Raw genomic sequence first — 21,485 nt, 5'->3', positions numbered from 1 at the left:
CGAATATTTCATTATATCATCTGAAACATCTCAAAACGCATCGCAACGATGCAGTCATTGACGAAGCTGACTGCAAGAAAAATACGTTGCACAATGTTTGTTTCGGAAGATTGCACGCGAATACCGCTCACCATCTGACAAAGGGCCCTTCCCTCTGTTCTACGATGATTCCCGCACTTTCAATGTGATAGTTGACGAGGATCTCAATATTAAGGGAGAAATTGACTGGGAGCTCCGCTACGCGGCATCCGCCGAGTTTGCGCACTGCCCCCCCTGGTGGTTGTTACTGGCACATCCAGAAGATTGGCCGGCCGGTTTGGCGACTTGTGGTTAACTTCTTGCCTCAATATGAAATCTTCTTGGACGCACTCCGCGAGTGTGAACAGTAACAGATGGCTAATACTCAAGCGCCTAAGGCCGAAAACCTTTAGTCAGAACATATGAAGGAGTCCTTTGAGACTGGACTCTTCTGGTTCTGTCATATCACTCGATCCAGTTTCGGGTTTCATGACCTCTATTGGAACTTTATTGGCGAACGACACTTTGAAAAGTTAGCACTCTAGAGGAAAGTATGGAGCTGTTAACCGAGGCGGAAAGAAATAATCAAGAACCATTAATCCAACTAAAGTTGGAGCAAAAAAAGAAGAAAAGTGTGAGGAGCATCTGACCGTTGAACAGCTTCTCGAAGGATGAAACAACGTTTGGCGAGGAGGGATAATTCACCGTCTCTATCTTGAGGAGTGGTGTTTTAATTAACTATCTAGACCACCAGGCTAGACTGAGACGCGATTTCCGTTTGGTAATATACAATATAAGTTTGGATTTGATCCAAAGTCCCATGGGCTCTGAACCAATGCTTTCAATATCGCATGTGCCTCATCTTCCACTCGTAGATGCGTTCCCTCACCTAACCGCGCAGCTATTTACTCGCCATGATTGAGGGGAACAAACCTATCATACTTCCCATGCCACAGCTGTACAGGTAAGTCGAGGCAGATATCCTCTATTCGAAAGCCAAAGTCAGATGCCACCAACCTGTCATCCTGAGTAACCCCATCAAACCCCTGAGCATAATCTTCCTGTGCTGATCATAAATACAGATGGAGAAAATACACATCCTTAAAAACTTTAAGGTCACTTTCATGGGCTGTAGCCTCAGCTTTAGCCACAAGCTGCTGCGTGAGCTGAAGACACTTCTCACCACTCAGGTCTAGCTGTGCTGCTGGTTCGTGATGGAAAACCACTGGATAAAAATCAGTCAGACAGAGCACCATCCAAAAGTGAATCCAAGCCAGTGGACAAAATCAGCCCCTTTCATGCTGATGTAAGGCGGGCGGCCCTAGACTGCAGACAATTGAAATGCACTTGAGTTTTTCGCGGGGTAACGCCATTGCGCAAGCAAGGGCGTATCGTATGGCCCACCTCCTGATATCCTCTGTTAATACATTAGAGTTAGTTTTAAAGAAATAAAATTTAAGTAAATTAAAACAAATATTTTGACTATTTCGTAAAAACAAAATGTTTCCTTGTACTAATACACAATACTCATCCAGCCCGAGATGCTCTGCAAGGCATTCCAAGTCTTTTGGATGATTGAGAAGTGTTCGATCTGGGTGGGGTGAACTCCAACCACAACCAGGCTGTCTATGGCGATGATACGGACTGCATATTTTTCACCCAGTTCATCAAAAACAGCAGCCTCAATGCGAGAGCCTGGAAGGCCGTGTTGGTAAAGGATAGGCCGCCATGTCAGGGAGCCATATTGGGCATAACCTAGTTTTCGGGCATCTGGGAGGGTCAGGGTGTCTGAACTGTTCTTGGTCCAAGTGGAATTGTGGTTTGGGAACTTCGTCCTTGAGAGCCTCCTGAGAGCAATTGTCTGAGCTATCAGTCATTGTTGTTGCTGTTATTGTACAGTACATGTACTGTAGTTACTTGTAGAGTCCACAGATGGCCTGAGAAGGTACGCTGCTAAATCTGATATTGGAGACATGGGAAAGCGGAAGAAGTTGTGTCGGAGCGAGGGCATGTTAACGATGTGCTCGTCAAAATGTATCTAACCATTCCGGGCATCCTAGGCAAACCAGGAGCTATTTATCATATTCATGCTGAACTGTTGAAACCGCCTGGACTGACTCGTGCGGAAAAGCTGGTTTAGAATTAACTAGGGTGGCTGCGGCTGATATCATTGAGATTGATAGCATTTAAAGATGAAAGTTTCATCCTTCAGTGCTTTGGTGACATCACTAGGTAGGTGTTCAGCGACAAAATTGTAACTCCAGCACGGCAGTTAAACAACAGAAAGCGCTGGAAAAGAATGAAGGTGGCAGAACATCACTGGTAATATCCGGACTCTCTTGTATATCTGCGGGATATGGTTTTAGGGTTAGGGCTAAGCTATCCGGAAAGAGTCCCGCCAAGACAATCCCAGCTCCAGTCCAGATCTTGTAAGTTATTATTAGTTTATTCCAACCGGCGAAGCTTGTCATTCCAAGGCCAATGAGCGGCACCTTTAGAGCTGCCAGCGGGTGGTAATGATATGTTAACCAAACATTTACCATCACTCCACATACTATAGGGAATAGCATGGGAGCAGCAAAGCCCTCACGCGCGGCGAAACGCGCTCCCTCACCGCCGCCCTTACCCTCGAAAACATTCATCATCGACAATGGCGCATATACCATGAAAGCTGGCTATGCGCCTGACCAACCGAGCGCTGAACCTCCCCTAAACTCATGTCTGGTGATCCCCAATGCACTGGCTAGAACGCGCGACAAACGCGTCTACATCGGCGCCCAGCTGTCAACGCATATTTCGGACTGGAATGAGGCCACATTTCGTCGCCCTGTCGAGAAAGGTTATGTGGTTAGCTGGGAAGCGGAGAAGGAAATCTGGGACCATACTTTTTTTGATGACGGGACGGCGCGGAAACCGGAGTTGCGATGTGCAGATCCGGAGAATACGACTTTGATTTTTACGGAGGCCCCGAATGCGATGGCTGCGTTGCAGAAGAATGCGGATGAGATTATTATGGAGGAGTGGGGATTTGGAGGATATTTGAGATGCATTGGTGGGTAGCTCTTCCATTTTTACGCCCGTGATATTTGTTTGCCAATTGCTAAAGATGGTTTGCTTGCTACAGGACCAACGCTCAATGCTTGGAATGAACTCCATGCTCTATTCGGCGACCCGGTGACCTCAGACCCAAACTCCAGTATTTTTCCCGTTGAATGTCTTCTAGTTATTGATTCCGGATATTCGCATACGACTGTTACTCCTGTCTACAAAGGATACCCACTGCAACGAGGCATCAGACGATTAGAGATTGGCGGGAAATATCTTACGAATTTCCTCAAGGAGCTCGTGTCCATTCGGCAGTACAACATGCTCGATGAGACGCACATAATAAACGAGGTCAAGGAAGCCGCCTGTTTTGTCAGCAACGATTTCGCTGCAGACATCGAACGAACCTGGAAAGGGAACCGAAAGCGAAAGGCCGATGATCATGAGACTGGCGCGGGAGAAGGGATCGTTGTGGACTACGTTCTTCCTGACCCAAATGCCCACAAGAAGGGTTTCGTACGCCCACATGAAAGCCTTACAGCGGCCAAGAAGAAGAAAGAACTTCTCTCCGGCGCTTCGGGTACAATGGCGGAAGATGTCTTGGTGCTTGGAAACGAGCGGTTCACTGTCCCCGAAATACTATTCAATCCTGGAGACATTGGGATGAAACAGATGGGGATTCCTGAAATTGTAACGCAGTCACTATCCGTGCTTCCAACCGGTCTACATCCTGCATTTTGGGCAAACATTATGGTGGTTGGCGGCAATTCATTGATTCCGGGCTTTATGGAACGACTGTAAGTTGCGAGACTGGTTGAGATCGCCATTATATATTGGGGAAAAAAAAAAAAAAAAAAAAAAAAAAAAAAAAAAAAAAACAAAAAGTGTTTATCGGGGGCTAACATGTATATCTTCGCAGAGAAACTGAGCTCCGCAAACTTGCCTCAGCCGAATGTGTTGTGCGCGTCAAGCGGCCAGATGAGTAAGTTATAACCTCAATATATTCTTCCCGCACCAAGATTTTAGTTAGCTACATTTTCGCTGGAGACGATAATGATGTATTCTATATTCTTTTTACTAACATGCAATGATAACTTTAGCGCAATACGTTCTACTTGGCTGGGGGCGGCTAGATTTGCAAGCAACAGGGAGGCATTAAAAGAAGTTGCTATTACCCGCCAACAATACCAGGAATACGGCTCAGCCTGGGCGGGAAGGAGGTTTTCCGGGACCTAAGCCGCATGCTGGTGCACAAGCAGGAATTATATACGGGCGGGCGTTTTGTTTGTAGCGCTTCTTGGCCAATTATGAGCGGCTCAGGCCTTGTGTGAGGTGTTGGCGTGAAGTAAATGTACCATGCCCACTACTCAGGAAATGGGTGAATTGCTCCTATTTGATCCCCGCGATATGCACTGCAATTGGAGGGGACATCGACTTCGCCTGGGCTGCGAGTGATAGGCAGTGCGCCCACCTCCGGATAGACACCAGGGTCACCACGTCGAAAATCTGATGATATTTGCGCGCTCGGATTTTCTCTACCAGAGAACCTCCAGTGCTTCTCTGGACACTGGAGAAGGCGTTGTGTCCTTTGAAACGACCCACCAATTGTTTGGTGATGGTGTTGGATCGAGATAATCCCGGCTATGGTAGATGTCATCAATATCTTGTAAGCTAGGGGCCATATCCATTGAGAGAGAGAGAGCTCATCCCTAGAACCAAGGAGGGATAAAGGGAAGCTCCTGATTGATCGCATGATCGCTAATATGCCAGCGGCAGTTGCGCGAGTCTAGTCAGTGAAGCAGCGTTTATTATCATGAATGGGATTTCTTTTCCTTCCCGTTTAAGCTCGCAGGATGTGGGATTTCGAGGCGGACATGGCGTTCTAGTCTTTAAATTTGTGAGACTTCTCTCGAGTGCCTAGGGGAGATTTTACACTATCTAGAAGATTACCTTTGAAGATAATTGTGGCGGGTGGATTCAGATAGATGAATATCAAGCACATCCGATACTTGTTTTTTGGTTCTCCAATTATTCCCCTGTTATGGTAGCCGCCGCATTTATCTACTTCCTATTACCCGGTCAAGTACATGTACATACATTTTGGGTGATAAACAAGTGGGCAAGTAAGTTTCTCGTATACCTTGCCTGGCTCTATTTCTATTCTTTTTTATTTCTAATCGTCTACGCAAGGGGTGAGGCTCGACTCCTCTGCTGGACGGGTCTAAGCCAACCAAGCAGTCACATCATGCGAGTAAACGTCAAGCCATTATCCCAACAACCGACTCTGCCTTTCCAAAAACAACACTTTTGCCCGATCCTCCTCGAAAGTCAATCGCTTTTCTGCCATGACAATCTCCAACTCAATCGGTCCCTCTCGCAAAATCCACTTCTCATTACGACTTTCGCCAGCATCGTCAGCATCTCCCTGTGACTGCGGTGCTAACACCTGTTCATACCACAGATGTTGACCATAGGATTTTCGAAGCGTCTGCACCATCATCACTTCTACAGAACACCAGGCGCGGTGGTGGTAAAGGTCATCGAAGAGGCTGATTACGGCGTCACATTGGACGAGAATCATTGGTAAGGCGGAGACCCCCGGCGCAGGGTTTTCTTGGTCGATGCAGGCGTGGTCCTGCACAGGGGAGAGGGAAGCAAAGAGTTAGAGAGGGTGAATAATTGAAGGAAGATGTGATGACGGATTGGGTTGACTTACTACCCAGATCCCCAATTTCTCCATTTCCACCGAGGGATGGAGTTTGAGAAACTGCTCGGCTGCGGCTATCATTCGACGATATTGCATGTTATCGATGTCGTCTGGTGAAGAAGCGTTTGGTTCCCTATTGATCCATCTGTATGAGAAGAAAATGACAAAGTCCGCTGTACCGATTCGATCATTCCCATTAGGTCTTGACATGAACTCCCGCGCCAATTTGTCGCTTGATCGAGGGAGTTTTCCAAACTTTAAAAAGTCCAGGAATCTCATGAATTTGAGACCATCGAACATTCGTCGTTTCTCATCGTCAGCTGCGAGCTCGTTCGCGTACATATGCCGTAATGACTGCAAACCTCCGCCGCTGAGGAGCGCAGGCCGCATCTTTTCTTGAAATAACTCCCGGTAACCTTTCCGAATCCTCGCCTCCACCTGGAGCTCGTTAAGTTCGTTTTCTACGTCTCCTTCGAGCTTCCGGCGAAGCCCTTCCAGTACCAAAGCTTCAGTTTCTACATCGCCGTTGAAAACGGCGTAATCCAATGCTGTATATCCCTGTTCGTCGACCAAGTCCATGTCCGCACCCACGTCAACCAGTTCTCGTAAATATTGACGGTGCTCTTCGGAGGGCTCTTTGCACAGTGCCATAGCAGGTGTGCACGTCATCCATGGATTAAACTGCTTCAGAGCTTCGTCAAGTTGTTGATCTAGAAGCAACGCCCGGCCATAGAAAAAACGAGACATGGCGACCACCGTTGAATCTTCTGAGCGGCTGCTGAGGTTTAATGACTCTAATGATGTCGCAATGGCCTGTTTGGCATCTCTTTTCGCCGCATAGCAGAGTGAAAGGCGAGATAGGCCGATTGACTCCCAAGTCGTTGCAATTTTTGACAACTCCAATTTTATGTTCAGGTCAAATGATTGAGACTGGATGGTTTCTTTGATATGCCGAGCACTGCGGACGCGCTCATTAAGCTGAGCGATGGCCATCTCTAACAGTGCTTCGTCACCGTTCTGCTGGGAAAGTTGGTAATTGATCATACCTAAATTCCCGACCGCACGACACATCGCATGATCAAACTGCAGCTGCTTTGCTGTGTCATATTGAACCTGGAATGCATGCCTCGCTTCCTCAAGACGATTCATATGCCGATATATCACGCCTAGCTCACCACTGAACTCTACGCGCTGGAGGCTAGATCCCATTTCTTCAACCGCCTGTTCCAGCATTTCCTTGGCCTTCTCATACCTCCCAAACCGCCTGTTGGTGTTCCCAAGCTCCCCTAGTACTAGATGCCGATAAGATGCCAAGCCTGAAAAGTATTCTGTAGATTGGCACATGTTAAGAGCGCTGTTAAACTCCCGTAGCGCGTGCTCCCACTCAGCACGCCGTGCATGTTGTCGCCCCTGATCCATGAACATCTCCCATTCGCGGACAGCATTAACCATGTTTGCAAGAGCGGTCGAAGTAACACCAGAGGCATCACGCAACTGGGTCTTTGATTCGACATCCTTGGGACCCAGCACCCGAGCATCTTTCATGAATCCACGGTGAGAATCGAAGAAAAAAAGTGTAGCATGGAATGCGTCAGGCAATACTTCTGTGCTGTGAAATGCGGCTTCTGGAATAGTGTACGTCGCGTCACGGTGGTGAACTGCCACTTCCTTTGGCGAGGCATGCATCAACACTCGTGTGTTCGTAATGGTGGATGATGCCTGATGTGTTTTATATGCTCTGTCCGTATTCCTCCCGTCATTCCAGGAGAGTTCATACGCTGCGTGGGTGCCCTCCGCAGAAGTTGCAACTGGTTTGACATTGTATGAATGATTCTTTCCCTCACCAGCTAGTATCCAGCTCTGGGCGAAAGGCTGATGAGAATGGATTGCAAATTCGGGATCTCCACGTTGCCCATCCGGCAGCCATACGTGGAGCCGAAACAGCTCAACAATGTGTCCTTCCTCCACCAAGCTGCAGAGCGGAACGGCCAGGAAACCCTGTGCGCTCCTCGATACGCTACCCAGAGGCCGGGCGAGGAGTGGACTAGTAAGCGCTCCATGAATCAGATCCCATGCCAGCGCTAGATCGATGAGGGGAACCTCCCCCCTGGCTCGTCGAGACTTTTCACGTAGAAATGTGACGCCGAGAGTTAAGTTGGCTATGTGTAGCAGCTCGTCCTCTTTTAGGAAATTGGTAACAATGCCCTCATTCCAATCGTCAAAGGAAAGAGAATCTGTCGGGTTGTCTTTTTGAGTTCCGTATAATGAAATCCACTGGGCAATTGGGTCAACGTTGACTGCAGGTGTCTTTGTCGCCACTGCCACCCCTTGAAGCACTCGCAAGAGCTCTGAGCTCGGAATGTAGAAGCTATCGTCGTCAAAACTGAGGTAGTCATCAGTATTAACGCTTGCTGCGCGAGTGGAACCATCACCATTGGCAGAGGGAAGCAGCATAGGCTGGGCTCCGTCCTCTATTTTGGTCATCCCAACTCAAGAAGAGGAGGTTATCGGTACAGCAAATAAATGACAGGGAGAGAGTTATGTCACACTTGTATATCCACTAGATATGGATATAAGTGCTAGAATTTCATTTTGATTTACGGATAGTTAGCCGCTTCAGCTGCCTGCAGGAAATCTTGGTCTGAAGGACAGCCTTGCCTGCCCCAGCAAGCTGATCATTGGTCAGCGTATAAATAATACTATCATTAAGCCAGATTTGGTGCCTAGGCGCACTCTGGTCGATGTATTAGCATACCATACCGTGGACAAGAGCATATTCATTGGGACAGGTGTATCCTCCGAGTATACAACGAGATTCCTGTAGATGAGAGTCAGGCGGCCATTGACGCTTCATTGACGCGGGTACAACCCATTTACCTCCAATCGTATTCCGCAGTCGAGGGCGATGAGGCAGCTTCCCAAGTGGCATTGAACTGCCTGCATGTGGACAGAAGTGCGCGGGGAGTCATGATTGGAATGGGTAGTGTTATTGTGTCGACAGTGATGACGGTTGAGCTTTTGATGATTTGATACAGTCATGAAATGAGATGAGATGGCACCTCCTGCTGGCGTTCGTTTCTACGTTTCTATATCTCTTTAAGGAATTCGCCTCTCATATTGTAAGATAGTTATATCTGTATATTCCACCTATGTGTACTCCGTAATGTGTATGGATATAATATTGATAACGGTCGTGAGAGACTACATTAAAATGACGGCCGTCCGTACTCCACGATTGCTTTTAGATCTGAAGAACAATACTTCTTCTCTACTTCCCTTCTTATCCTAATTTAGTTCTCACGCAGACTTCTTAGCATTATCAGACGGCGAGGGGCAAAGTTCGAGAGGATCATTGTATAGTTAGTTACTAGTTAACGTTACTAACTAACTAGTTATGCATTTTGGCGGAGCCCCTAAAAGTAACTACGAGGTCTAAACTCCATAGTTAGCGGGGAGAGACCAACACGGATAACTACCGTTATTTAACCAATAATGGTCTATGGATGTTTAGTTGAGCGATATTCAAAGATACATACAATAACTAAAGGCATTCATCTGGCGATTAAAGCTAGTTAGCTTGTTGCCTAAAATAGAACACAAAGTCACAACATGTTCCTGCCCGCCAGAAAACGTGGGCGGGATACATCAGAATACACGTTCTAACCCTAACAACCTTGGAGTAAGAGCACTGCCCCGAAAGCAGCAATTTAATTGATTAAACCATCGCTGCGATCGATGCCCGTTCGTGACTTGGACAACAATAATAATGAATAATAATGAGACGAGCCCTTGCTGGGGCTGTCTTGAACGAAGCCTTGTCCCAAGCACACAGCATCCTCTCTAGTTTCTGGTCCCTCCCTCACCTCAGTGACCTCACCTCCCTACAGCCACCATTCTCTCTCGCTGACTCTGCTCGTACTCCTCGAGATAGGCCTTTGCCGGCGGGTGCCATATGCCTGTCATGCACGCTCTTTTTGAGCAGTAGTAGGGCTGCCCAGAGGAAGAAGGCCCAATGCGGCTCAACTCCTGAACTGCCACGGTTTCTTTGTGTGCTCAAAGACCTGGTATTTAACAGCCCCCGCAGACGCAGATCAGTTCTCTTCATCCGCTTGTTATGACTACACCCCTACCTACACAGTACATCTTGTGTTTGTTTTCTTGCCGGCCACCTCAGCAAATAATTTTCAGATCTCCTGGCCCTTTTCGGCTGGCAGCTTATTTAAATATATTGTATGACCTATGCGCCTCAAACTTGAGAAAGTTGACGGAAACATCCGCGCCGTTACCGGTCAGGTTCCTCTCGTTTCTGGCTATGATTTAAAATAAACACCCCCCCTTGCGAGGATTTATTCTATTATCCCTCATCTATTCTCTCTGAATCCGTCTGGATTTCAGCGCATACTAGACATGACGACACCCGTCCCTTCCACCACAGAGAGCAGCCGTATCCCCGCCTCAAGGAAGATCGACAAGCGCTCCCGTCTACTAGAATGGCCCCGGCTGGCGGGGCTGGGCGAGCTGGACGTGAAGGCAGAACAGCTCCAACCACTTCACTGGCTTGCGCACCCATTTCCTGCGGAACTCAAAGGCACATTAGACACCACCCCTCCAGATATCATAACTATCGTTCATCAGTCTTTAGCTGTTGATCTGTACAGGAAAAAGGCTCCTTCTTCTGGTGATGGCGGGTCAGATGCGCACCTGGCTGGGGATCGACGGTCGCTCATGTCCGATTCACAGTACAGACCACGAAACGGTTCGACTTCCCAGCTATCTCGTTTGTCATCGTTGAACAACTCTGATGGCAGCCGATCGCCCTCGAAGCTCTCGATGGACTCGGGGTCTATCAAACGCCCTTTAGGCTGGATCGCTAGTAAGACGCCGAAACCTACAAAGGGGCTTAGGGATAGATTAAGAGAGCGCAATACATTCAAGTATGTCATCTTTATAACCTTTGAGGCTCGATTACCAACAAGTTTCTCTTTAGGGAATGTTCGAGCTGTTTTGACGATATATTGGATAAGAATCTGATCACCCTGAATTGCCAACATAAATATTGCCTGGGATGCTTTTTGCAACTCGTCAATACCGCAATGGCCACCGAAAGGCTCTTCCCTCCAAAATGTTGTCTTGAGGAGATACCGCAGCGAATTATCCTTGATAATTTGGACCACACTAGAAGAGACGCATACAAATTGAAAGTGCAGGAATACGCTCTTGCTGAACCGAATCGAGTATATTGCCCTGAACCGTCATGTGCGAAATGGATACCTCCGAACAAACTCAAAAAGGGCAAAAAGCCTACTCAAAAGAGCTGTCCATATTGCCGCGTTGAGATTTGTACCCTCTGCCGAGGGCTAACGCATGCAAACCTTAATGACTGTCCCCAAGACCATGGATTGGAGGCTACACTGGAGGAAGCCGAAAATCGCGGCTGGAGAAGATGCTACAACTGCCATTCTCTAGTTGAGTTGACTGCTGGTTGTCGGCATATAACTTGTAAATGTGGATCGGAGTTCTGGTATGACCATTTGACAAATTTCCCAATATTACTTTGTAGTATTTCTTACCGAGACTGACACGTTTGTTTTACAGCTACACATGTGGAGCTCGGTGGCGGACATGCGAATGTACGGAAGATGATCAACGTCGTAGGCAAGGTGATATCGAGACACGCCGGCTCGAGAGGGATCGACAAATGCAAACCGAGGCTGCTGAGATCGCAGAGGCGATTGCCCAGATCGAACGCATGGAGCTCGAGGAAGCCAGGAAGAGAGAACTGAGGGAAGAAGAGCAACGCCGCAAGGAGGAAGAGGAGCTCCGCGATAAAGAAGTTAAGCGGATGCTTTATATCGCCAATAGACTATGGAGCTTACGCACTGCGCTATCAAACGTCAATGAGTCTCAACAGACCCTACTTATCAAACGACATGAAAAGGCTGTGCATGACCTCCAGATCAGGACCATGGCGGGCTCGTCAGAGGTCAAGGAACAAGAGGAAAGGCTCCTAACGGGCCTAAGAACAAACCAAAAACAACGCATGGATCAACTACTAGCTTTGCAAAAGGTAGAAGTCGACAGCATCACTACCCGCCACGAAGAAGAGGAAGACGAGGCCTTCCTCACCATCTTCCGCCATCTCAAAGGAAATGCCAACCGCGAGAGCAGAGAGAAAGCCATCCTAGGTAAACTCAAAGCCGACCAGGAGAGCGAAATGCGCACCCTTGAACAAGCCCATCAGCAAGCAATCCTTACCCAAGAGAAAACTAACAACCTCGAACTAAAAGCCCTTGAAGCCGGACTAGCACGCGACTACACCTCAACCCGCGAAGCGGAGCAGGACACCGTCTCCAAGCTGGTGCAGAGGGTCATCGTCGATCGCAGTTGGTTTACCGCGGCTGTCGAGAAGCGCTGGAAGATGCTCGACGAATACAGAACCAGACTGATAGACACAGGCGTGGATATCGTGGAATTGCCCGCCGTGGAAGTCGTGCCGAATCCTGTGGAGCTGCCTGCCGACTCGGAGTTTGGAGATGCGAACATTGAAGCGGTTCTTACGCCAACCCAATCTAGCCCCGCCCTCGTACTCGTCCCTGCGCCAGTACCAGTGCCTGTAACATCTCTTCAGCTGGAGCCGAAGCTGCCACATCCTCAGCTTGCTGTTGTAGCCCCCGTGAAACCGGAGAGGGCCACGGCGGCAGTTCAGGAGCCTCCAATACAGAAGAAGAAACGGGGATTTTCGCGGCTGGCGGGTCAGTCGCCGTATTCGCTGTTGGGATGATGGGCTTGTCTTTTGGAGTGTGTATTTTTTATTTTTTTATTTTCTGGTTTAAATCTTTCTTTTGCTTCGTCTTCCTTCTTGTTTCCAGCCGTTCATATTTCTCGTTTGTCTTTCGCGATCTGATGGGCGCCTATTGATACTGTTTTAGATTCACACACACACACACACACACATATATATATATATATATCTCCCCTGTGAGCATCTGTTTGGGTTCTTGCAGTTTAAGTTTCATCTTTATTTCTTCCCTTGTTTCACCTTGTTCCAGCATTTGTATTGAGTCTGATTATTTACGGAGTCAAGTTAATCTTCTTTATAAATCTCAATATTTGGATACATGAGAAACGTACTTCGACTTGCCTCCTGTCTATATAAGTCAGACGGAAGGCGGCTGATATCCATCTTAGTTTGATGTTGACATTTTATTATACATTCAACTGACTCTTATCATTTGGCTCTCCAGTGTGCCTTATGTTGTTGTCTTTGCAGCATTGTGCTTTCTTTTCCCTCCTCCTTTTCCAGCGTTGAAACCATACGTAGAGGGAGACTGGATTTCTTTGATGTTGGAAGTTCTATAAAGAACTGTTGCCTTGAAAGTTTTGTGAGTGTGATGAAATGTGCGGAGATAGAAAAAGGGGTTCAGGTGCGTGCGAGTATCGGCGAATGACACGGGGAATCACAACAACGAAAACGGAAATAAATAATAACACGGTAAAATAATCATGGGGGTAAAGGACATATTTGATACACCTCTCTCTACCAGCTATGTTGTTGGACTTTTTCAAAGGTTCATATTTTTGCGGTTGTAAAAATGAAGGGTAAAACAGGCTAACCCCTAAATCAATCTGTTTTATATCTATCAAACACCGAAGTCTGTACTCAATGGTTGTCATCACTTTCAAGTGTCCTCATCCTATTTGGTAAAACGCCCTCTACAGCCCTCTCTTAGCTCCAGTGGCCGGCGTGCAACACTGGAGTCACGTCTGCGGAAAGGTAAATATAATTTTGTCGCATCTCGATCTTCCTCCTAAGTGAATGAAAAACAGATACAGAGCTAACTAATAGTTATATTAAGAACCAAGAACGTCGTACAAAATAAAATGCAGGCTACCAACAAGAGAAAGGCAGCGGATGAAGAAGAGGGGCAGCAACAAGAACATGGCCACCAACGACCCCGAAAGTGGCCAGAACGCAGCAGTAGGGCTTCAGATATCAACTACGACGTCCGCGAATACTACCGGGGAATACAGCTGGATGAGAAAATCTATTCCACATCGTCTCAAAAGAAGGACATGCCACGCAAATCTGGCCCTGACGGTACTAGTCATATCGACGCCCAGCTTGCAGCAGCAACATGCACACCACCCGCGCAGCGCGCAGTCATGCCTACGCTGACGTGGGAACCATGCTTTGAATGTATCCAGGAATTATGTCGGAATCCGAGAGAGATGAAATGCCGGCCTGGGCCATGTAACTCGAAATGTCGCCACTGCGATGCGACGTACAAGGCGTGCTTGAAGGTAGGTTTTCGAGTGAGCATTCTTACATTACATCCTTCCCAATTCCCCTGAATATTGTTTTATCCCTCCAGATAAAACGTGTTTGCAACAAAAATGAAAAACAGATGACAAAAAGAAAGGATTGCTAAACTCTCCAAAAAAGATCCCTCAAGCCCTCGGGCCTCGGGCCTCGCCTGGCCAAAATCCAGACAATCGCCAGCTCCATCATCACGACCCCGAGCGCACTTGGCTGGCCTGATGAGGTCTCCCGCCGGGAAAAGCGTCTAAGCGAGGAGTTCACTATATTCCAAGAAGAAATGGAAACGTACATCGCTGGTGCAGATATGGCAATTTCTCCTCGTGCGTCTCATTATGTTTCGGGCGTTTCTGGGTCTAAAGTAACTGTTGGAGCCCTCGTCAGCGCAACGGATCCTACCCCAACTGCCATTGGCGGTGGGGCTGGAAGTGTCAAGACCCCTGATAAACCTTTGGTGATGGCTACACTGTCCTCTCCCTTCAGAGCAGTGAAAACTGAATCCCCACCCGGCTCGTCCCCTTATTTTAAGATGTCGCCTACAGCTAAAATGCTGATTATGCCGCCCAACATGACCGATAAAGCCACAGTCACCAGCTCTCCTCCCCTCTTCGCTCATTTTACAACCAAAGGCGATGGTAGCAATGGTGACGGTGATGGTGATGGCGATGACCTCAAACTCCCTACACCAACCCCCTCCCCTCTAGAGCTTGGCCAGGATCCAGCTCCTGCGGCTCAAATGGAGAGCAAGCTCCGTACTGCCACTGCTGAAGCAAATACAGTCGCCCCTTCCATTAAGGTAGCTACGGAAGAAAATGCCACAGGAGGAGATATCCAGGCAGCCAGCACTGATTTGAACGCTACCTCTTTCAATCTAGGTGCTAAATTGTTAACCGTCTTGGGATCCATTGAAAGCAACTTGGCCCGGATCGCGGACACATTGGAGGTGAAGAATCGTCGTGGAAATGGCAGTGATGGTGACTGTGGGATTGGTGGTGAGATGGTTGCCAATCGGGCGTATTGGGAGTGACTAATACATTAAATATTGAAGGATAGTTGGTGGTGCAGATTAGTTTTGCCTTTCTTTTTGTCTCTCTTTTTCTTTAGTTATTTTTGCCTTAGAGTTCATGGTGTTGGACAAATTGATGTCTAAACAGGGGTATCCGGATCCGGACGTGTTTTGAACAGAATAATAGCAAGGTGAATGTATTGTCAATTTTTTGATTTTGGTTTGCGAAATGGAGTAAGGATAGATCTCCAAATATTTCGAAAATGCGAGCGACTTGTATCTATCTGGCCCCGGTGAAATGGAGGGAGCCCCAGGAGTGGATTGCGGTAACACAAGGATAATGCACGAATACTTGAAAACATAACATAACATAACAAATTTTATACCTTTATTTCTATATACATGTTATACACGCACCTGGTTAAAAGAAAAAGGTGTTCCAAGGGGGTTGGGTTTCAAACCCATTGCGTTGACTCAAGTCGAAACATTGCCACCATGAGCCCATCCACTATTTTCCCAAAACGAAATAATCAATTAATAGTCGTAAAAGCCCTTGGAGGTCTTCTTGCCCATCCAGCCAGCATCAACCATCTTCTTCAGTAATCCCGCAGGGCGATACTTGCTATCACCGGTCTCGGTATGCAGCACATTCATAATAGCCAGGCAGGTATCCAAACCAATGAAATCAGCCAGCGTCAGTGGACCCATGGGCACATTGGTTCCGTACTTCATGATGCTGTCAATATCTTCCCTAGTGCCAATGCCGTTCTCGAGACACATGATGGCTTCATTGATATATGGCATGAGGATGCGATTCGCGAGGAAGCCTGGCGAATCAGTGGAGCGGGCAGGAATCTTGCCCATGCGCTTGACGAACTCCATGGCCGTGTCGATGGTGTCTTGGGACGTTTGCAGGCCTGTGATGATCTCCACGCCCTTCTGGACGGGGACTGGGTTCATGAAGTGGGTGGAGATGACGCGCGAGGAGGCGGAGAGGTCGGTGGGATTTTCGGTGGTCGCGGCGGCGATCTTAGTGATGGAGATAGAGGAGGTGTTTGTGGCGAGAATGGCGTGGGAGGGAGCGATTTTGGCCAGCTGGGAGAAGATGGATGCCTTAAGGGCTGGGATTTCGGGGACGGCTTCTATAACGAAGTCTACGTCGGAGAGGTCGGAGAGGTTGGTGCTGGGTTTAAGCATCGAGCGGACTTGGGCGGCATGGTCTTTGGTAATGCGCTCTTTTGCGACATCTTTCTCGAGTAGTTTGTCTATTGGGTTTTCGGAGTTAGAGGTCCCAATCCGCAATTATCTGGGTGTGTTTCCAATTTGCATGAAGCTTACCTGCGAATTTCATACCCTTATCGAGAGACTCTTGAGAGTTATCAATAAGGGTTACGGGAACGCCAGCCTTTTGGGCAGCAACCAGTGCGATTCCCAGACCCTATTTCACAGCATGTCAGTATCCAGTTCGCGATGTATGTAATATATTCAATGCTTAATGCTTACCATCTGCCCAGCTCCGATAACTCCCACCTTCTTCACTTCCCTCGCTGCCTGGGCAATTGGGGTTGTGCTGAAGGATCTGGCCATTGAAGAGGCCCCATTGGCGATGCGCCGTCCTACAATAACACGGAACATTGTGACGGGTGACTATGAGACCAGAGATAGAACAGTTCACCGCATGACAAGTGTTTTGTATAGCTTCTTGGTTGGATGTGGCTCTCTGGAAATAAAATATGCCGTCTCCATTTCATTTCGGCCCGACCAGAGTTCCTCGGCGTTCTCGGGGATGTGCGAAATCACATGACAAAGTGACGTAGTTTTCGGCATAAATTAGGTTATTCTCGGGGACAGGATTATCTAGAAATTCCGGTCCGAGATTCGTCAGTCGGCGCGTCAGGAACGCGTCTTCCATGACGCGAGAAACGATTGGATATTGAAATTCAATGACGAAGGGAGAACGGCCTGGAAGACAACAATCAGAAATATGGTGCTCGAGATATGACATTGATGCCCCATTAACAACAGCATCCAAATAATATGGAGTCAGAGTCTGTCCAGCCAGTCCAGGTGGTGGATCCTGAAGTCCGCGCTTATGTCTACAGCCTTATCACTGCGGTGTGTCTATCTTAGAAGAACCTCCAAACCACCCCATTGATCATTGAAATTTAATGGAAAGCTGATAAAATTACAATAGCTTGGAGGCTCTGGGAGTAGTGATATAGGCAAATATGTCTTAGGAGACGATGCGCTCGCGTGCTTGCGCGATATCAAAAGATGGCTGAAGTTTTATGACGAGAAAGCGAACCGCATGGACGTGGCTAGGTGTTTGGCCGAAGCAAACCTGGTGAATCGAGACTTGATTCCCATTCTCACACTTTGGGGGGATGATATACATGATGAAAAGCACAAGTCGCGAATTGCGTTGGCATGCTGTAAGCAATTTGCGCTTTCCCTTCCCTTTTCCAAACTTCGTAATTTAGTGACATCCGCTGATATGCTTCATTTTAGTGGAATTGCTTGTTCCCTTGACATGGCCGCTCGAGATTCACAGCCAGATGACGGTCAACCACCATAGACATACACCATACTTGCAGCAGTCGCAGGTTTTGTATAAGCGCGGGATTCTTGGAAATGATACCACAGCCATTCTACGAACGATTATCCGTATTGCATTGCCAAGCATGACAACTCCTCGGTCAGACCGTTCCTCGCGAGACGAAGGGATTCTAAAGTTAATGCTATACCTATTCAGAAATCTTGCTATAATAACACCCTCTCCACATCTAGCTAGAGAGGGCGATGAGGAAGAAGCATCAAAGTCTGCCACCATAAACGCCTTTCAAGAACAAGATGTATTTGCCCTTCTATTAACAATGTGCTCCAATATGGGAGAAGATTTTGTTTTCCAGGACGTCGTTATTCTGGAGATTCTATTCCATATTGTCAAGGGTGTCGATATCGAGAAGCTGTTCATGAATGATACTCAACGAAGCATTGCCGGTACGGATGATCTTGAGGCTCTCCTAGACAAGGAATCACATTTGAAGCGGGAATACGCCAAAACTGCCCCTACAAGGCACGGACGATTTGGCACCATGATCTGGGTGAAACGAGATGATGAAAAAGTATCCACCGTTTCGGGTCAGGACGTACTAAAAGACGATTGGACGACAATGTTGAAAATGGACAAAACAAAGAAGTGGAATAGGCCGAAACACAGAAGGGGAGGTGTTGATATGTCGGTTAATAACTTTAACGTCCCCTCCCCCTTAACACCATCGGCGACCAAAAATTTACGAACATTTGTTGAGGAGTTTTTGGATTCTGGTTTCAACCCACTCTTCTCACATCTCCGCAAAGCCATTGAGCGCGAGGCCGACCGCGTTACCGAGTCCACACCTCGCCAATTCTTTTATGTAATTTCCTGGTTCCTCGAAGCCGAGAGGGTTCGTCGAACCCGTCAACAAGAACTTCGTCAGCAGAATCCAAACCCTGCGAGGGACATTGAACCGGATAGTTTTCAGCTTGTTGCTAGCGTCCTCAACCAAGAAACCTTTATTGCTCTAAATAGACATATGCAGAACTGTTTAGATTTCAAGGATTGGCAAGACCTCAACGCTAGTATGCGGTGTTTCACACAAATCCTTCTAACAGTACAGCAAATGTTCCATTCTGACATCAGTGAAGATCAAGATATTGCAGAAAATATCTTGAGCAGAATATTCTATGAGGAAACAACGCATGACAGGATATTGACTATATTGAGGGGCTACGAAAGCCAAGGGTTTTGGTATTTGGATGCTTGCACTGAACTGGCCCATGTCTTCCTTCGATTATTGGAACAGTACTCGAAGCAGAATGAACATATGCAGATTCGATCCCGGCGACGAGCTAGGCGGAAACAACGTAAAGAAGCTGTTGCCAATCCTGAAAACCCCGAAACTCAAAATCATGATGAGTCTGAAGCCGAAGACTTGGCCATGGAAGATGCAACTAGAACGATAGTTGAAAGATCTTTTGATTTTCGACGTTTTGCGGCCAAATTCTGCACCCAAAAATCTGTCAACACATTCCTTGCTTTAACTACGCATTACAGAGAGCTCAACGAGGAGCAGTTGAAACGAGCACACCGATTTTTCTACCGTGTGGCTTTCAAGCAAGAGTTAAGCGTCTTGCTCTTCCGTGTGGATATAATTTCGCTATTTTACAGGATGATAAAGGGTCCAGGGGGTCTTGATTCGGCAAAGTCGGTGTATGCTGAATGGGAAGAGCTCACACGACGAGTTATCAGAAAGCTCATTAAGAAATTAGAACAACGCCCAGAGCTTATCACTGAAATGCTATTTAGCAAAATTAACGCAACTGTCTTTTATCTGGAGTATGGCCACGAGAGACAGACAGTGTCTAACTCAAAGCCAGCGGCTGAGTTGGAGGTGAAACCCGGTGCTGCCACAACCCTAGATTCTAGATTGGGGATTGTTGTAGCTGCACTACACCTGGAAGGAAAGGAGAACCTAGTACAATGGCTTGTTAAAACGCTTGATACCGCAGTAAATGAAAGGAGATGCTGGGAGCTTGAAGCAGAATCTAGGCAAACCGAATCTGGCGGGGAGCATCCTCCCAGCCCACCTTCAATAGGTATGTATAAGATATCGATTCCGCACGATCAAATATATGTTGACAATTTTCGTTAGCTGTTATACCCCTTGATGATGCGTGTCGTACTGCCTTGTTCAAAAATGGACGCCTCCGCCTCCTAATGACATTGGCTGGATTTGAGAGGCTGGGTGTTGAGGACACGCTGGATTCCTCGTGGATAATCCCATCATCGTTATCAGCCAAAACTTTAGAAGAAACCCAAAAATCAGTTGAGAAACACAGTGAAAACCCGCCAACTGAATTTGACGGGCTGGAACCTCGCGATTTACTGCGTCGAAAACGGGACGTCGACACTACGATGCCGTCCCATGGAAGACCACAGGGTGAGGTTGATTTTGGAAACGACTCAGAGGGGGAGGACGATATTGATGGTATCTTATTCCCGCCAAATCTTCGCATTCGGACCGGCACACTAGACGAGCTTAAAAAGAAGCGACTTAGACGAGGGAAAAAGAACAAAGAGGATGGTGATGGCCCGGACGAGGCGGCGCTCGAAGCGCGTCGTCTGGCACGACAGGCGAATGCCTTGGAGCGCCAAAGAAAGATCAAAAGCAGTTTATATATCAATGCCAGCGATGAAGAGTCGGACGAGGAAGCCGATAGGGAGTTCTTCGCGCGAGAGGAGGAGAGGAGAAAAAACCAGGCGAGACGCATCAAGCAGGCTTTATTATCAGGTACAGCCGGGGGTGATAAAGCAACTGGCCAAAAATCTTCCAGCAAAGGACGGAAACGGAAAAGTACTGCTAATGGCGACGAAAACAATAAACGTCAGCGCAGCGATCCTCTGTTAGATAGCGATGACGAAGATAACGCAATTAACATTGACAATCCTGAGGATGATGATGACGAAGACGTCATGATGGCCACTCAGGAAACACCATCATCATCCTCCGAGACTGAGTCGATATCCATGGCTCAGCCTGAACGAAGGAGCGAAAATACCACGCCGCCAACTTCCACCGAACGCAATCCAATATTCGGCATGAATGATGATGATTACTTTGATAACCCGTTTTACTTCGCTAGTTTGGCCGACAAGGACAAAACTGGGGGAGACAAAGGGGTTGGGAGTGACGGAAGGGAAGAGGAGGAGCAGGTCAAGATGCCTGCACGACAGCGGCGCATGCTTGGCGCGTTCATTATTGATAGTGATTCTGAGTCGGAAGTTGGGGAATAAATAGTTGGCGTCTGTTTTTCCTCTGCCGCTGTCTCTGACCTTTGAATCTTTTGTCTCTACGAATGCGATACCAGGTTCTTGTTTTGCTGTCGTTTTTCACTGTCATTGTAGGCGCGGGAATAGGGGGATTTTTGTCTTTTGTTAGCGTGTTCGTAAACCACCATGATAATGTTTATACGTACTCTGCAATTTTTGTAGTCATTAGGAGTGAGCTTTTTTTTTTTTTTTTTTCAGGGGCAGAGTTGTTGTTGTTCTGGACGTTAGTAGAGAAAAGGCAGGAGGACGGCTGAGCTGTCAGTTTTATATATGACATTAATCGGCAACCTACTCTGTATATTAGCCGCAGTTTATTCACCAGTGCCTCAAAGTTTTGCCGTGTCAAATCTATTGTATCATTTTCATTTCCCTGCGTCATAGATGGATAAAGAGCGGAGCAGCGGTGGTAACTAGCAATTGCCTGCTAAAGCGATTTAGCACGCCCTATGATAGACAAGTTGCATCCTATCTATCCAGTTAGCTTGTTCTCTCTAAAAATAACCCCAGCTTCATAGTTCTC

At 47.4% G+C, this 21,485-nt stretch overlaps 7 protein-coding genes across 10 annotated transcripts; 4 read left to right on the top strand and 3 right to left on the bottom strand.

Annotated features, from left to right (window-relative positions):
- Nucleotides 1–923: 923 nt before the first annotated feature.
- Nucleotides 924–2,029, bottom strand: BDBG_09273 (uncharacterized protein; the record flags this gene model as incomplete). Its single annotated transcript, XM_002620299.1, has 5 exons — nucleotides 924–1,079; nucleotides 1,116–1,243; nucleotides 1,366–1,435; nucleotides 1,541–1,884; nucleotides 1,936–2,029. The coding sequence occupies 5 exons, from the start codon at nucleotides 2,027–2,029 to the stop codon at nucleotides 924–926; spliced, it is 792 nt and encodes a 263-aa protein (XP_002620345.1).
- A 323-nt stretch (nucleotides 2,030–2,352) lies between these two features.
- BDBG_09272 lies at nucleotides 2,353–9,092 on the top strand. 2 transcript variants are annotated; one of them, XM_031723939.1, is made up of 5 exons: nucleotides 2,353–3,070; nucleotides 3,143–3,860; nucleotides 3,983–4,045; nucleotides 4,164–5,186; nucleotides 5,254–9,092. In XM_031723939.1, exons 1-4 carry the CDS (start codon nucleotides 2,587–2,589, stop codon nucleotides 4,297–4,299), a joined length of 1,401 nt encoding a protein of 466 aa, XP_031581321.1. In that variant the 5' UTR covers nucleotides 2,353–2,586; the 3' UTR covers nucleotides 4,300–5,186; nucleotides 5,254–9,092. The 2 variants fall into 2 exon arrangements, with proteins under 2 accessions (XP_031581321.1, XP_002620344.1); XM_002620298.2 differs by having other exon boundaries at nucleotides 4,164–9,092.
- On the bottom strand, nucleotides 5,011–8,885 carry BDBG_09271 (uncharacterized protein). Its single transcript, XM_031723938.1, has 2 exons — nucleotides 5,780–8,885; nucleotides 5,011–5,698 (listed from the first exon to the last, which is right to left on the bottom strand). The coding sequence occupies exons 1-2, from the start codon at nucleotides 8,252–8,254 to the stop codon at nucleotides 5,330–5,332; spliced, it is 2,844 nt and encodes a 947-aa protein (XP_031581320.1). The 5' UTR covers nucleotides 8,255–8,885; the 3' UTR covers nucleotides 5,011–5,329.
- Nucleotides 9,093–9,451: 359 nt separating the features above from the next.
- BDBG_09270 lies at nucleotides 9,452–13,412 on the top strand. Of its 2 annotated transcripts, XM_031723937.1 has the most exons (4): nucleotides 9,452–10,704; nucleotides 10,758–11,291; nucleotides 11,366–12,568; nucleotides 12,700–13,412. In XM_031723937.1, the coding sequence occupies exons 1-3, from the start codon at nucleotides 10,178–10,180 to the stop codon at nucleotides 12,549–12,551; spliced, it is 2,247 nt and encodes a 748-aa protein (XP_031581319.1). In that variant the 5' UTR covers nucleotides 9,452–10,177; the 3' UTR covers nucleotides 12,552–12,568; nucleotides 12,700–13,412. The 2 variants fall into 2 exon arrangements, with proteins under 2 accessions (XP_031581319.1, XP_031581318.1); XM_031723936.1 differs by having other exon boundaries at nucleotides 11,366–13,412.
- BDBG_09268 (3-hydroxybutyryl-CoA dehydrogenase) lies at nucleotides 13,363–16,899 on the bottom strand. Its single transcript, XM_002620294.2, has 3 exons — nucleotides 16,597–16,899; nucleotides 16,432–16,531; nucleotides 13,363–16,358 (listed from the first exon to the last, which is right to left on the bottom strand). Exons 1-3 carry the CDS (start codon nucleotides 16,726–16,728, stop codon nucleotides 15,628–15,630), a joined length of 963 nt encoding a protein of 320 aa, XP_002620340.1. The 5' UTR covers nucleotides 16,729–16,899; the 3' UTR covers nucleotides 13,363–15,627.
- On the top strand, nucleotides 13,652–15,114 carry BDBG_09269 (the record flags this gene model as incomplete). 2 transcript variants are annotated; one of them, XM_031723935.1, is made up of 3 exons in its annotated part: nucleotides 13,652–14,071; nucleotides 14,224–14,410; nucleotides 14,462–15,114. In XM_031723935.1, 3 exons carry the CDS (start codon nucleotides 13,652–13,654, stop codon nucleotides 15,112–15,114), a joined length of 1,260 nt encoding a protein of 419 aa, XP_031581317.1. The 2 variants fall into 2 exon arrangements, with proteins under 2 accessions (XP_031581317.1, XP_002620341.1); XM_002620295.2 differs by having other exon boundaries at nucleotides 14,224–15,114.
- Nucleotides 16,900–17,038: 139 nt separating the features above from the next.
- BDBG_09267 (replication fork protection complex subunit Tof1/Swi1) lies at nucleotides 17,039–21,263 on the top strand. Its single transcript, XM_031723934.1, has 4 exons — nucleotides 17,039–17,208; nucleotides 17,288–17,525; nucleotides 17,602–19,731; nucleotides 19,788–21,263. Exons 1-4 carry the CDS (start codon nucleotides 17,131–17,133, stop codon nucleotides 20,927–20,929), a joined length of 3,588 nt encoding a protein of 1,195 aa, XP_031581316.1. The 5' UTR covers nucleotides 17,039–17,130; the 3' UTR covers nucleotides 20,930–21,263.
- Nucleotides 21,264–21,485: the final 222 nt, after the last annotated feature.

Source organism: Blastomyces gilchristii (assembly GCF_000003855.2).
Source record: "Blastomyces gilchristii SLH14081 genomic scaffold supercont1.38, whole genome shotgun sequence".
In the NCBI taxonomy this organism is placed as follows: Eukaryota; Fungi; Ascomycota; class Eurotiomycetes; order Onygenales; family Ajellomycetaceae; genus Blastomyces; species Blastomyces gilchristii.
The sequence above is the reverse complement of the archived record's forward strand: the minus strand, read 5'-3'. Positions and strand labels throughout refer to the sequence as shown.